Source organism: Brachyhypopomus gauderio, unplaced genomic scaffold (genome assembly GCF_052324685.1).
Source record: "Brachyhypopomus gauderio isolate BG-103 unplaced genomic scaffold, BGAUD_0.2 sc76, whole genome shotgun sequence".
NCBI classification, from domain to species: Eukaryota; Metazoa; Chordata; class Actinopteri; order Gymnotiformes; family Hypopomidae; genus Brachyhypopomus; species Brachyhypopomus gauderio.
Genome location: NW_027506897.1, coordinates 984897 through 1001107, shown reverse-complemented (window position 1 = coordinate 1001107; position 16211 = coordinate 984897). Strand labels below are relative to the sequence as shown.

The 16211-nt window shown below is 44.0% G+C and overlaps 1 protein-coding gene across 1 annotated transcript in view; it reads left to right on the top strand.

Annotated features, from left to right (window-relative positions):
* Nucleotides 1-955: 955 nt before the first annotated feature.
* The window catches only part of LOC143491500 (NACHT, LRR and PYD domains-containing protein 12-like), a 204458-nt gene continuing 189202 nt past the window's right edge, over nucleotides 956-16211 (top strand). Inside the window, exons 1-4 of the mRNA XM_076990558.1 lie at nucleotides 956-1658; nucleotides 2095-2144; nucleotides 4181-4368; nucleotides 7727-7801. Of these exons, the coding sequence (XP_076846673.1) occupies nucleotides 4212-4368; nucleotides 7727-7801 (232 nt within the window). The 5' untranslated portion in view covers nucleotides 956-1658; nucleotides 2095-2144; nucleotides 4181-4211. The remainder of the gene's footprint in view (nucleotides 1659-2094; nucleotides 2145-4180; nucleotides 4369-7726; nucleotides 7802-16211) is intronic.

Sequence of the window (16211 nt, the reverse complement as noted above, 5' to 3'; positions counted from 1 at the left end):
CAGACACCACAGGCGTTACATGCAGCTACACTGTTCTCAGATCAGAGAGGTGTCATTTATTTACAGTAGTTCTGTATGTTGTGCATGATACAAAGTGTGTGTACTTGTAGCAGTCTGGCTGCATTCCTCACCTGTGAACCACTTACCTGTGACCCACTCTGGTCCTGTTATTCAGCACTGGGAGAGAGCCAGTATGATACTGATCTGTTAAAATATGGAGATAAACCTGAATCTGGAGTCTCCACCTCCTACAGAGTCATATGAGAAACTGAACAGAACAAACAGATTCAGATCAGAGTGAGAGACTGAGCAGGATCATCATTTTATGAGACACATGAATCTATTTCAGAGGAACACGGTGAGTCTGTGATAGATAATACAGACAGTAGTAATAGAATTCCTAGTGTTAGTGGAGACAGACAGTAGTAATAGAACTCCTAGTGTTAGTGTAGTCAGACAGTAGTAATAGAACTCCTAGTGTTAGTGTAGTCAGACAGTAGTAATAAAACTCCTAGTGTTAGTGTAGTCAGACAGTAGTAATAAAACTCCTAGTGTTAGTGTAGTCAGACAGTAGTAATAGAACTCCGTGTTAGTGTAGTCAGACAGTAGTAATAAAACTCCTAGTGTTAGTGTAGTCAGACAGTAGTAATAGAACTCCGTGTTAGTGTAGTCAGACAGTAGTAATAGAACTCCTAGTGTTAGTGTAGTCAGACAGTAGTAATAGAACTCCTAATGTTAGTGTAGTCAGACAGTAGTAATAGAACTCCTAATGTTAGTGTAGTCAGACAGTAGTAATAGAACTCCTAGTGTTAGTGTAGTCAGACAGTAGTAATAGAACTCCTAGTGTTAGTGTAGTCAGACAGTAGTAATAAAACTCCTAGTGTTAGTGTAGACAGACAGTAGTAATAGAACTCCTAGTGTTAGTGTAGACAGACAGTAGTAATAAAACTCCTAGTGTTAGTGTAGTCAGACAGTAGTAATAAAACTCCTAGTGTTAGTGTAGTCAGACAGTAGTAATAGAACTCCTAGTGTTAGTGTAGTCAGACAGTAGTAATAGAACTCCTAGTGTTAGTGTAGTCAGACAGTAGTAATAAAACTCCTAGTGTTAGTGTAGTCAGACAGTAGTAATAGAACTCCTAATGTTAATCTGTTATATTGTGCTTTGGTGGTTGCAAATACAGTATATTCCAAAAGCGCACTAAGACTACACATATTAGACATGAAATAAAGATGTTTAAATAAATTATCTGTAGAGAATTTGTATTTACGGAAAACCTATATTCCCAATGTTATAATGCAGTATATACAGTATGATACAGTACAGAGTATATTCAGTATATACTGTATGATATAGTATGTACTTGTAACAGATGGCCCCGCCCCCTGCTCTATCACATTCTTGGTGTAACGAACCAACCAGGCAGACAAGGATCCAAATGTGGAATATAGTTGCTTTTATTAAAGATGTGAATACAGAACACCTGAATGGACGAATAACTCCGCTGAGCGTGTGTGGTGTATGGGTTAGTCGTAGTCGAGGTCAGGGCGGTCCAGGGTCACGGCGGGTAGACAGAAGGATGAAAGTACAGTGGGACTAGGCTGGGAACGAGGTCTGGAACGAGAGCAGAGGTCGGTACACAGGAGGGACAGAACGCTTGGTATGTGGCATGGCAACAATACTTCACAACCCAGAAGTGAGAGGGGGAAGATTAAGTAGTTGTGAAAAGAGTGGAGTAACGAGCAGCAGGTGTACAGAATATTCCGGGAGGTCACGTGCTGTTCTTAACATTTGGTTTCCCCTTCTGTCGTGTTTTCCGTTTTCTGTGTTTTCTTTCCCCACCTTAGTTCAGCCTCTCGTTCTAGTTATGAGGTTCACCTGTGTCTCGTTTTTGTTTTCACTCGTGTATTTAAACCCCTCAATCTCACTCCAGCCTGGACGCTCATTGATTGTTGTTCTCCTGTTGCGTTTCCTCTGTTTGACAGTTTCCTGGACTCTTGCTTCTGTATTTATTCCCTTTGTATTCTGGTTTGTGTTTTAGTCCCTCTCTGTCCTCTCTATCAGTTTTGTGTTCTGTTTTCCTCTATGTTGTTTAGTTCCTACAGCCTGGTGCCCCTTGTGTTCTTCAGTGAAGTCGGTAGATTAGGTAAGTTGTTAGATTTGTCCTGTTTCCCCTCTACGTTTTGTGCGCTTGTCTTGTGTGTTACTCTTAGTTTCAGTTTTTCCTTTATTCGTTGTCTCTACCTTTAGTCTGTTTCGGTGTTTGTTTGTCCTAATGTTTGATATGCTGCCTGGTGTCTGTTCCAATGTGTACTTGTCATCACTGATCACTGGTGTCTATCGTACTGTCTGTTAATTCTCTTCACGTGTTTGTACTGAAAGTTATTGTGTTTAGTGTTAATCTGGCTGGTTTGTATGCCACTATTTGTACTGAAAGTTATTCTGCTTAGTGTTAATCTGGCTGGTTTGTATGCCACTATTTGTACTGAAAGTTATTCTGTTTAGTGTTAATCTGGCTGGTTTGTATGTCACTATTTGTACTGAAAGTTATTGTGTTTAGTGTTAATCTGGCTGGTTTGTATGTCACTATTTGTACTGAAAGTTATTCTGTTTAGTGTTAATCTGGCTGGTTTGTATGTCACTATTTGTACTGAAAGTTATTCTGTTTAGTGTTAATCTGGCTGGTTTGTATGTCACTATTTGTACTGAAAGTTATTCTGTTTAGTGTTAATCTGGCTGGTTTGTATGTCACTATTTGTACTGAAAGTTATTCTGTTTAGTGTTAATCTGGCTGGTTTGTATGTCACTATTTGTACTGAAAGTTATTGTGTTTAGTGTTAATCTGGCTGGTTTGTATGTCACTGTGCCCTAAGCATCAGTGTAATTCTTCTTTACAGATTGACTATGTGTCCCTTGTGTCCCTTCAGTAGAGAAAGACTCTGAAAAGGCCAATAAACCCTTGTTCTCTCAGCTTTTGTGTTGGTCCACTTATCTGTATGTGGCTAGAACATTACAATACTGCATATACTCTGAACTGTATCATACAGTATATACACTATGATACAGTACAGAGTACATACAGAATATACAGTACAGAGTATATACAGTGGAGTATATAGAAGGAGGTGGAGCTAATGAGGAGTGTTATACCATCATCAATAGGGGAGGAGCTAATGAGGAGAGATATATCATCATCAGTAGGGGAGGAGCTAATGAGGAGAGATATACGATCATCAGTAGGGGAGGAGCTAATGAGGAGAGATATACCATCATCAGTAGGGGAGGAGCTAATGAGGAGAGATATACCATCATCAGTAGGGGAGGAGCTAATGAGGAGAGATATACCATCATCAGTAGGGGAGGAGCTAATGAGGAGAGATATACCATCATCAGTAGGGGAGGAGCTAATGAGGAGAGCTATACGATCATCAGTAGGGGAGGAGCTAATGAGCAGAGTTATACCATCATCAATAGGGGAGGAGCTAATGAGGAGAGATATACCATCATCAGTAGGGGAGGAGCTAATGAGCAGAGTTATACCATCATCAGTAGGGGAGGAGCTAATGAGGAGAGATATACCATCATCAGTAGGGGAGGAGCTAATGAGGAGAGATATACCATCATCAGTAGGGGAGGAGCTAATGAGGAGAGGTATACAATCATCAGTAGGGGAGGAGCTAATGAGGGGAGATATAACATCATCAGTAGGGGAGGAGCTAATGAGGAGAGATATAACATCATCATTAGGGGAGGAGCTAATGGAGTGGTAGACTGTCATCAGTAAATTTATTTACAAGTTCAGTTTTCTTTTCAATACTCCTAAATTGAAAAATTACTGGAAACATCATTTGATGGGATCTGAATTAATGTATTCATATGTGAAAGAACCTTTATTATGGGATTGAACTATGTACTAATAATATGAACCTGCTCACAGCCAACCATCTACAAACTTATCCTGAATTTTTAAATTATTTTATTCAAAAATTATTAAATTTTTCAAATAATAAAATATAATTTGCTGTTTGTTTACTATTTAATAATTGTTTAATAATGCTGACTGCAGATCTCAGTGAATAAACAAACTGAGACACACTGACCTGTGTCATACTCTGGGTGGTGCTATTTCACACATGTGAAACACTAACTTATTTAATGCCATCCTCATATGTTGATGTTTAGTGGTGTTGGTGAAGTAACGTCTGATTAGAAGATGGAGGGATCTACTCCAGTCCAGACCAACATCACAGATCAGACCAACATCACAGATCAGACCAACATCACAGCTCAGACAGGAGGGAACGTCTGTGCTCCTCAGCTTCATGGGAATCAGATTAATGCACCAGTGACCATGAACATTATATATGGAGGTAAGAGATGAATCTGAATTTTGAGATGATCAGAGACCACAGTTAATATTTATTTATAATTACTGGGTTTATATATATATGAAGGTCATGAATACAATTCTCACAATTCTCACAGTTGTAAATCTTCTTTCTATGATTATTATCAGCTGTTTGGTATCATTGATTAATCAGACTCCTGACTGTAATTCTACAAAATGTCTGACTCCAGTGGACCTGGAAGAATTGAAGGCACAGGGTGGTCACACAAATTTGATCTGATTTAGAGTTGACTGTAATGTCGGGGAGCTGGGAGACGAACACAATATCTGAGAAGAACACGTTTTATTTACAGGGACTCCAGTAACATCTGGAAGCCCAGCTGTGCTGACAGGGAGAGGAGAGGGGTGGGGAGGGATTATGAACAAAATAACTAAACCCATGATGGAAATGAGATTAAAATATAACAGGAGAACTATCGGTAACAGTTGTACGCTAAACGGGAACTCGAAGAACATAAGAATACAAAACAACCACAAGACCAGAAACCAACAACCACTAAGACAGAATAGACATAAAGAATAAAACACTTGATACTACAAACACTAAAGCCAACAGAAAAACTAGTAATGATACACATACTCAACAAAACATGGACTAGGGAAGTTCAACCATAGAACAACATGGACACATGCACTAGCATTAACCAGAACATAGAACAACATGGACACGTGCACTAGCACTAACCAGAACATAGAACAACATAGACACATCCACTAGCACTAACCAGAACATAGAACAACATGGACACGTGCACTAGCACTAACCAGAACATAGAACAACATGGACACGTGCACTAGCACCAGTGTTGTATAAAGTATTCGAGACCCATACTTGAGTAAAAGTACAAGTACTCTATCAAAACATTGACTTGAGTAGAAGTTGAAGTGTTCTTTAAAAACTTTACTTAAGTAGAAGTACAGAAGTATTCAGCATTTTTTGTACTTAAGTATTGCAAGTAGTTTACTCTGAAATTTAGTACTGAAAGTAAAAAGTACAAGTATTGTGTTTTGAATTAATTAAAGAAAGCCATCAAAGTTTGATTATCATTAGTTTTTATATATCACTTACAAATCAAAGATGTCAAAGATCACAAGTACAAGTGTTCTGTATGTACTTAAAAAACTGGGGTTAACACTTCTTACACAAAAAACAGATAACCTATGTCTTGCTATGTCGTAGGTTTTACGCAGAAGTACAAATTCGCCTTAATTTAGCTGAGAAAACGAGGTGTATTTTGGACGTAAAATCCGTCTGTCGGTTTCTAAGGGTGAGCCTACTGCCCTGCGTTTACCCTCATTAAATGCCCTTTCCCTATAAAAACACTACACTATAAGAATGGACACGATTAGTCAGTACGTCGCCCTTTATTGCCAGCTAATGTTAAGTGAATTCTGCAGCACGCCATGAACATAATTAGGTTAGTTAGCTAAGATATCTAACCTAACTAGTGCTTACTGCGCTATTCTGCTGTTACCAAACACGGTACCATCTCTTTTAATGAGATAAAAAGCTAATTATTTGGAATATATGTGTATTTGTATAAATATGTAAATTAAGCTGAAGGTGCTGGAAAATACAGAAAATTGACCGTCAAAGTGCCGTACAAGTGCATGAATTCTACCTTGTAACTTCGCACGCACAAAATTCGAGAGGTGCACGACCTCGCGACGCGACCGCGCGCGTGTGGTCAACGCGCATGGGCGGAGCCGCCGCGATTGCGTCATTTTTGCCGCGCGGACCCTTGCGGCAGTCACGATGTGTCGAGCGAACCTAAATTATGAAGCTCAAGTGTTCAGTGAAGGCAGCAGCAGAGTAAACGAGATGCGACCGGAGAATGCGCAGTTTTTTCATAAGACAGCCTGATCACTTGACACGGTGACAGCGCCAGCTAACACGTTTATAATTGTAACGAGTAACTACAGTACAGTAAGTACAGTAGTGAAGTAGTTCTACTTCGTTACTATACAACTCTGACTAGCACTAACCAGGCTGTGAGTGAGCACAAGAGTCTCAGATTTACATGAACATGAGAGCAAGTGAACTTACACCAAATGATACATGACAATAAACACATAGACCTACAAGGAAAGACTTGAACATGCAGGGAATATAAACCCAACTACTCACAAGGATAAACCAGGAACAACTGACAAAACTCAACATATGGCGGGAAAACAGAAGGTGTGACAAACAGAAGGAAAACTAAGGCAACCAAAACAACGGCGGAACTAAGAGAACACGCACCACACAGGGGTAGAGGGCGGGGCCAGACGTGACACATGAAAACACCACACAGGGGTAGAGGGCGGGGCCAGACGTGACACATGAAAACACCACACAGGGGTAGAGGGCGGGGCCAGACGTGACACATGAAAGCACCACACAGGGGTGGAGGGCAGGGCCAGACGTGACACATGAAAGCACCACACAGGGGTAGAGGGCGGGGCTAGACGTGACACATGAAAACACCACACAGGGGTAGAGGGCGGGGCCAGACGTGACACATGAAAGGACCACACAGGGGTAGAGGGCGGGGCCAGACGTGCCACATGAAAGCACAACACAGGGGTAGAGGGCGGGGCCAGACGTGACACATGAAAGCACCACACAGGGGTAGAGGGCGGGGCCAGACGTGTCACATGAAAGCACCACACAGGGGTAGAGGGCGGGGCCAGACGTGACACATGAAAACACCACACAGGGGTAAAGGGCGGGGTCAGACGTGACACATGAAAGCACCACACAGGGGTAGAGGGCGGGGCCAGATGTGACACATGAAAGCACCACAGGGGTAGAGGGCGGGGCCAGACGTGACACATGAAAGCACCACACAGGGGTAGTGGGCGGGGCCAGACGTGACACATGAAAGCACCACACAGGGGTAGAGGGCGGGGCCAGATGTGACACATGAAAGCACCACAGGGGTAGAGGGCGGGGCCAGACGTGACACATGAAAGCACCACACAGGGGTAAAGGGCGGGGCCAGATGTGACACATGAAAGCACCACACGGGTAGAGGGCGGGGCCAGATGTGACACATGAAAGCACCACACAGGGGTAGTGGGCTTGACTGATTCTTTTCATAAATTTTGTTAATTAACAAATAAACTATTAACACATCTATATTTAAAGCATTCTTACTTTGCATTTACCCCACACCTGCCCCAATCCTTATATAAACACACGCATATATATATATATATATATAGAGTATAGTATATAAAAACAAATGAATACAGCAGTTCTCAGGCCAAATCCTCTTTTATACAAAGTTAATTATGTTAATAACGTTGGTATTTTCCACTGTTCTCTCCTCCAGTTCAGGAAAAGTCCAGTTCCAGCACCATCCCAGTTCAGACTGGAGGATCTTCAGGGAGTCCTGCACTCAGTGAAGGTCTGTTTATACATGTAACGTTTGGGCAAGGTAGGCTGGACACAAGTGTGGACTCTGAAGTAGTTTAATAACAAAACGACCAACACTACACAGAATATACTGACATAAAACAAAGACAAACCAAACAGCAACCAAATACACCAACTAACACTAAAGGAGAACATTAATACACAGAACAGGGGAGACATAAATACATTAAAGACATGGACCAGCAAGATTACACACAGCATCAAAATTAGTGGAACTTACAATAACTCATATAACAAAAGACTACACACAGGACAAATACACTGAATAAAACACAGAACCAAACGAGACACTCCTGAAAACAATGAGGAGGGGGCGGGGTTCAAAGTGGGGCATGAAGTCAGACACAATAAGGGACTTCAAAATAAAAGCACACAAAGAAGAGGGGTTGCCGTGGGGACCATGACAATACACATTACTGATTATGTAGTGAAGATCACATCTGAATATACACATCACTGATTATGTACTGAAGATCACATCTGAATATACACATCACTGATTATGTAGTGAAGATCACATCTGAATATACACATCACTGATTATGTAGTGAACATCACATCTGAATATACACATCACTGATTATGTACTGAAGATCACATCTGAATATCCACATCTCTGATATATTGAAGAAGATGCAAACACACAGGACACTTTACACCAGGGGTGTCCAGACTTTTTGTCCAGATTTGGTGAGGTGGACATGTGTGGGGGCCACACCCATTCAGCCTGGTATTCTGGGGAGGGGGACACAGTGTATAGTAAATCAAAATCGATTTTCGATTCAAAACGATTTTCGATTCAAAAAACGATTTGATTTATAAAAATCTGCTTCAGTTTATAAAATCTGCATGATCTACTACAGTCTGCTTTGCAAGACAGAATGATAAATACAGAAAATTAAGTGTCTTTCACATTTAATTAACAAAAATAAAGTGCTTTAGTAAAATAAAATGGTTTTTGTTGTTACCAAAATTCTTGAGCTTCATTTTGCGAGCTCTCAGGGCTGGCTCGGATGCAGTTCCCCCAGCCGTCGCTAGGGGCACCAGAGTCAGTCCCAGACTAAACCGGCGTAACCATACACAGCCAGGTCCCTGCTTTCTCTGTGGTTGCTTATCATTTAATGGTCTCGCCACCTCTCTCTGTTATGCTTTCTCTTTACTTATTCGAGTATCTATCTCCTGCGTCGCTTCCTGACCCATCTCAAGTTTTCCCAATCCTGTATTTCTTCCTATCCGTTTTGCCTTTATTTTTGGGAAGGGTTTTATTTTGCTGCAGCGTTTTTTTTCCAGTTACTTCTGCTGGCGTCCTTGGTTTCGTTTTCGCGTTGCATTTATCCGCGCTGTTTTTTAGTTACTGTTGTTATTTTGTTTCTTCCTCGAATCTCACTACGGTTGAGTGTTATTTTTCACGCGTTGTATTTTCCGCGTTGTTTTTTGTTTCTATTTTTACTCCGTACCCTCACGGTTTTGGTTTCTATTCTTTTGCGCGTTGAGTCTTCCGCGTTGTTTTGTTTGTTTGTTCTGGGTTGCTGTGCGCGTTTCCCTCTCGCTAATACATTTGATAAGTGTCAAACGTCTTGATCTTGCGAGCCGGCACTTGGGTCCACCCTTCTCTATATTATTTCTCACCCTTCTCAATATTAACGTTCCCGTGCTCACCGCGTACACACGCCTTACAAACGAGCTACTACCGTGTTTCCAGGGCCGGAGTGGGCCCCTTTTTCAGCCCGGGAGTTTCATGCCCAAATCCGGCCCAAAATTATTTTTCCCTCCCAATCGGCCCAAACTAGAGATTGATATGAGCCGGCCCATCGGGAATCCACCGGAATCTCCCGATTAGCCACTCCGGCTCTGCGTGTTTCCATCCAAACCTTTCGAAAAAATAATGCGCAATTTCCAAGTTTCGGCAGAAAAAAATGCGAATTAAGCCTTGTTTCCATTCATTACAGTTATGCGAATAAACTTTAGATCACGTGAGAGGACGCCTGTCACGTCCAGCCCCTCCCTCCTCCCTGGTCCCGCCTAGCTCCCCGCTCCCATTCGTTCCTCCCTCTGTCTGTCACGCCCCCCTCGTTAGTGCCCACACACCTGAGTCTCGTTTCACCGTCTTGTCTCTGTGTATAAAGAACCCCGAGTGTTTCATTCCCTTGTCGGTCATTCCCTGCACGGTAATCCCTCGCTCCTTCTATATCTCGTTTCTTCCAAAGACCTGTTCCTCCCGCTATCCATGTTCTCCCTTTGACTTCGCTCCCTGTCTGTTTGTTAGTTGTTCCCAGTGTAACACGCCTGTGTTCTGAGTGTATGTTCCCTCGTGGTATTTCTATATGATTTTATCGTGCTGTCTGTTTGGGTTACCCTACTGTTGTGCTTTAGCGTTTCTTGTGTCTAGTTGCCCCGGTGTTCATTGTTGCTTATGTGTTTACAGTTTGTTAGTTGTGTGTTCTTACGTATGCTTGTTCCCAGTTGTTTAACGTTTCCGTTTAGTTCATGCTCTCTCCCCGTTAGCTTACTTAGCTCCCTCTGTCTTCCGTGTCCTTATCGTGTTTGTATCCCCTTTTCATTAAAATCTCCAAAGAACTCTGCATTTGCGTCATGCCTGCCCGTCGCAAACGTTACAGAATGACCGACCAGTTTAACGCGACGCAGCAGAGTTCTGATACGCTGGTTGTGTCTATACAACCGTTTGACAGAGATGCTTTCAACGAGCAGTTGGATTCCATCCAAGCCATGCTCGGTAGAGACGCTGATGGGAAACCTGTGGCGCTACCCTCTCTCTGTCTAGTCCCTGAGGTGTACGATGGTGAGAAAGGGTTGGTCAGGAGCTTTCTCCTCCAATGTGAGGGTTACTTACAATTCCTCACGATACCTAAGCCACCTGAGGACATACAGGTCGTATTTATGCGGTCGTTGTTGAGGGGTAAAGCCCTAGAGTGGGCTAACATTGTCCTAGCGCACCGGGTTACGGATGCATGGACTGTGAAGGGATTTTGCCGGACGTTATGCGAAAGGTTTGGTGGAGGTGTGTATGAGTCTGCCCCTCAGTGTCGACGGGAGATACCTGCTGACCTGTTGGTCAGTGGTGGGATCGAGACCTCCACACCTCCCGACGACGCCTGCACAGCCGCCCGGCCTCCCGACGACGCCTGCACAGCCGCCCGGCCTCCCGACGACGTCGGCCCGGTGGTCACGCCCCCCGATGACGTCGCCTCGGTGGACACGCCCGCCGATGACGTCGCTCCGGCCGCCACGCCCGCCGATGACGTCGCCTCGGTGGACACGCCCTCCGATGACGTCGCCTCGGTGGACACGCCCTCCGATGATGACTGCACGGCGACCTCGCCCTCCGATGACGTCTTCACGGCGACGCCGCCTGTTCCCGCTCCCCGCCAGCGGGCTCCGCCTGTTCCCGCTCCCCGCCAGCGGGCTCCGCCTGTTCCCGCTCCCCGCCAGCGGGCTCCGCCTGTTCCCGCTCCCCGCCAGCGGGCCCCGCCTGTTCCCGCTCCCCGCCAGCGGGCCCCGCCTGTTCCCGTTCCCCGCCAGCGGGCCCCGCCTGTCTCCGCTGCCCGCCAGCGGGCCCCGCCTGTCTCCGCTGCCCGCCAACGGCCCCCGCCTGCTCCCGCTGCCCGTCAGCGGGCCCCACCTGTTCCCGCTGCCTGTCGACCGGTCCCTGTGGCCCCTTTGCCGGCCTCCGCTGTTCCTCGGCCGGACCTGCCGGTACCCCTGGACCCTTCCCTGGCTCCCCTGGGAACTCCTCCAGCTCCGCCGGCTCCCCAGTACCCTCCTCAGCCCACGCCAGCCCCCACAGAGACTGCCTCGCCCGCCTGTGGGCCTGGAGCTGGTTTTTTGCTGAACTGTCCGGACACTGTCCCTCCTGTTAACCCTGTTTTACACTCACCTGTGTTCCCTTTTTTGCCCTGTCCCCTCCCTGGCTTCCTGTTGGTCCCCGTTCCTGTGTGCGTGTCTGTCCGCGTCCGCGTGCCTGTCCCTGTGTCCGTCCTTGGTGGTGTCCTCCATGTCCCTGTGCCAGTCTCTGTTCCCCAGGTAGTCACCCACTTTGTTCCCGTCCCTGTCTCCGTCGTCCTCCGTCTGTTTGCCTCTGTGTCCCAGCCTTCCCGAGTGTCCAGTCCTGTACCCTTGACCGCGCCTTGTCCGGCCCCCTTGGTCTCGCCCCCTGTGTCGACCCCCTGTCCTGTCTCGTCTGGCCCCGTTCCTTGTCCTGGTCCTCCCGTGCGTTCGGTGCCCAAGCCATCGTGTCCGTCCTGCCCCGTGTCTGTTGTCCCCGCCCCGGCCTCGTCCTCTCGTTTCCCTCTGTGCCGTGGTGTCTCTGTCCCCAACGTCTGTCCGGTCCTCCCTGGTTGGCGTGCCCCGGAGTTGCACGCCTTGAGGGGGGGTTATGTCACGTCCAGCCCCTCCCTCCTCCCTGGTCCCGCCTAGCTCCCCGCTCCCATTCGTTCCTCCCTCTGTCTGTCACGCCCCCCTCGTTAGTGCCCACACACCTGAGTCTCGTTTCACCGTCTTGTCTCTGTGTATAAAGAACCCCGAGTGTTTCATTCCCTTGTCGGTCATTCCCTGCACGGTAATCCCTCGCTCCTTCTATATCTCGTTTCTTCCAAAGACCTGTTCCTCCCGCTATCCATGTTCTCCCTTTGACTTCGCTCCCTGTCTGTTTGTTAGTTGTTCCCAGTGTAACACGCCTGTGTTCTGAGTGTATGTTCCCTCGTGGTATTTCTATATGATTTTATCGTGCTGTCTGTTTGGGTTACCCTACTGTTGTGCTTTAGCGTTTCTTGTGTCTAGTTGCCCCGGTGTTCATTGTTGCTTATGTGTTTACAGTTTGTTAGTTGTGTGTTCTTACGTATGCTTGTTCCCAGTTGTTTAACGTTTCCGTTTAGTTCATGCTCTCTCCCCGTTAGTTTACTTAGCTCCCTCTGTCTTCCATGTCCTTATCGTGTTTGTATCCCCTTTTCATTAAAATCTCCAAAGAACTCTGCATTTGCGTCATGCCTGCCCGTCGCAAACGTTACAACGCCAAACAATAGTGGTTTTTACATCCATCTGGCAGTTACGCATTTTTGCACGTTGAGGTTTTGAAACATTTTTTTTTTAGTTAAATTCAATTTTTGCTCTCTCCAGAACTGCGAAAAACCCTTTTCCATCAGTGTTAATTTTGACAGCAATTTTGGATTTAGTTTTAGTCTTAGTCTTTTGACTAAAATGTAATTTAGTTTTAGTCATAATTTAGTCATTGATTTGTTTTTAGTCTTAGTCTAGTTTTAGTCGACTAATTATCATTGGAATTTAGTCGAATAATATCAAAATAATTTAGTTGACTAAAATATAAATGGTGTAGTAGTCATTATATACACTTGCACAAAATGAAACATTTATTAACCAGTTACAGAATATTATTTTTTGTATGTGCAATATATACAAAAACAAATTTCCAAACAACTCTATTGACCTGAACTTATAGTTATTGAGCATAACAATAACAAAACATTGATGACCAGTAGGTCCGCTCTACCTGAAAACATATGGAGTTTATGAACAATGCATATTACATTCTATATAAAACTGGGCGCCGTAAAACAATGCCATAGCCCGCAGATGTCGTTTCATTTGTCGTATTTGTCCCGACATCATCATTCCTCATGGTTTACACAGCATCTTGTTTTTCTCAAAGTCAAAGGAGAAATGTGTCCATATATCGCCGCTCATCTTTCTCCCTGCTGACATTGTCGAGTTAACTTCGAGTTTAATTTCATGAGTGACCACAGTTCACGCGCTGGTTTTGTCCTAACGGGTTCTGCGCGATGTGAAGACGTTAGTTCTGATTGGATGGTTACCCGGTTTGTCCCGCCTCTCCGTGTACGCTAAAGTAGTTACGGTTGGATCTCTTCTTAACTTATCCCTACCTTTCACAAAACTAAATCAGGTCTGATTGAATGTCGTCGCTGGACAATATTTTCGTCTCGTTTTTATTCGTTGACGAAAATGTCCTTTAATTTCGTCATCGTTTTTATCCCTTCGTATAGTTTTAATTTAGTTATCGTCTCGTTTTCGTCATGAAAAAAGGTTCGTTGACGAAAACTATGACGAAAATTATTCGTCAACGAAATTAACACTGTTTTCCATCCAGTTTTTCCGAATTTTGGCGATGCGATAGTCTAACTTTTCCACCTCCTCCTAGCGTAAAAATCTTTTTGCGATATTTGGGGCTTTTTTTGAATTTTGGACTTTTTCCATCCAGCTTTTTTCATGCGCATTTTCAAAATGCGCAAAAACTCGGTGGATGGAAAACCCTCAGTTCGGTCTTCCCCGGCATTCGGTAAAAACCAAAATGAACCCATATTTTTGCCTTAAATGAAGACCGGACATGTTGAATATCTCTTTCCTCCATCTGTTTTAAAACTTTTCCGCACATGAGTGTGTCCCAGAATCTGCTGCGTAAAGTCTGCGTAAAGTTTTGTAATTACGTAATGCGAGACTTCACCATGACTTAAAATTGATTTTGGGACATTTAAAATCGATTCTGAATCGTAGTAAATGAGAATCGATTTTTGATATATGAATCGATTTTTTGGCACACCTCTATATAGTATAGTATAGGGGTGGGCGATATAATATTGTTCACAAAAATACCGGTACATTTCTTTATTCGATAGGATTTCGCTATATCGCGACATTATGACGCAAGGACGCAGGTTATGCGTGCAGCGCGCAAAATAAACATGGCCAACAGCGGAGAGAGCAGCAGTGCTCACACTGTGAATGATTTAGTTCCTAAACGAGGAGCTACATCAGTAGTGTGGAAGTATTTCATGAACAGTTCACGTTCAAAGTTCACAATTTTAATTATGAACTAGTTCAAAGTTCAGTTCATTTTACTTTTTTTCGTGAGATATTCAAATACTTTTTTCACGATTTGGCTGTTGCGCAATCAAGGGGCGGACACAAATGCGAAGTAGATAGTACAATCTCATTAGATTTTATTTCACATCTTACATTTACAGATGACACGCGAGTGGACCGCGAATGACGTGGCATGATGAATAGAGAACTAACGCTTTATACACTAAAAGGCAGCGGAAATTACAAGGGCACAAAACTAGACCAAACACAAGAGTACAACTAATTGTTACATACACTGACATGAACAAACACACGGGAAGCAAGTAACGGCCATACATGAACATGGAGTCTAACAGAACATACATGTATTGCCAGGCACGATATCACGTTAGAGAACACGGAGACCAAACATGAACTGAAAACCTAAAACACTACGAACCTGAAAATGGAACAGAGACTTTAACCATACACAAACATGAAGCTAATCAAAACCACGAATCACAGATAAGGCGTGAATACCGTGCACATCCAACTAGGAAATAAAGAAACTACAAGCTAGAAATCACTATACATTCTTATACGTGCTATGCCTACCCCGCTCTGCTGCAATTCATCACGGGTAACGTCGTGCGGAAGCCAGTATGTTATTAACTAGCCAGTATGTTAACTATTCTCATGCGGACACTACGTTGCCCACAATGCATTGCGCACACAACGTCAAAACCATTTCTGTCTGGTGATGCATGATTTAAGCGGCACCAGCGAGAATACAGGAGGGAGGAACTTTCTCTCGTTGCGTTTCAAAATAGAAAACAGAAATCACTCAGTTTTCAATGGAAACAAATTCCAACGTTCATTTACAGTGATGTCTACCGTTCATGACACTTAATGTGAAATAATTCACGTTCAAGTTATTAAAAAATGTGTTTCGTTCAGTTCAACGTTCACGAAAAAATGAGCGTGTTCAATGAACGTGTTCTTTTGAACTCGTTCACGCACAACACTGTGAATAGTGAATTTACTTGAGTTTCTCTTTTAACAACTTCCGCCCTGTCCTGCCACTCTTCTTCGCACAACTCATTTGGGACGTAGATTTGATTTATTACTGCCTCTTTGTTGTTACCTTTTGGGAAGAAAAAATATCGAGATATATATCGTATATCGCCATTCACCTAAAAAATATCGAGATATTATTTTTGCTCCATATCACCCAGCCTTAGTATAGTATAGTATAGTATACAATGCCATCTTCTGGTGAAATATAAAATGCTACGGTCAACAGAGGCTGTGGGCTGGAAAATTTGAACGTGACCCACACTTTGGACAAAATCACACAGGACAGTGACACAATCACACAGGAGAGCAGAGCAAGCTTGAACAAAATCCTGGTGAGGACTTTTACTTTCTGAACCTGGATTATACAACTCTGCAGGAGAGTGCAATCACACAGGACACTGACACAATCACACAGGAGAGTGCAATCACACAGGAGACTGACAGCTACACAATCACACAGGAGACTGCAATCA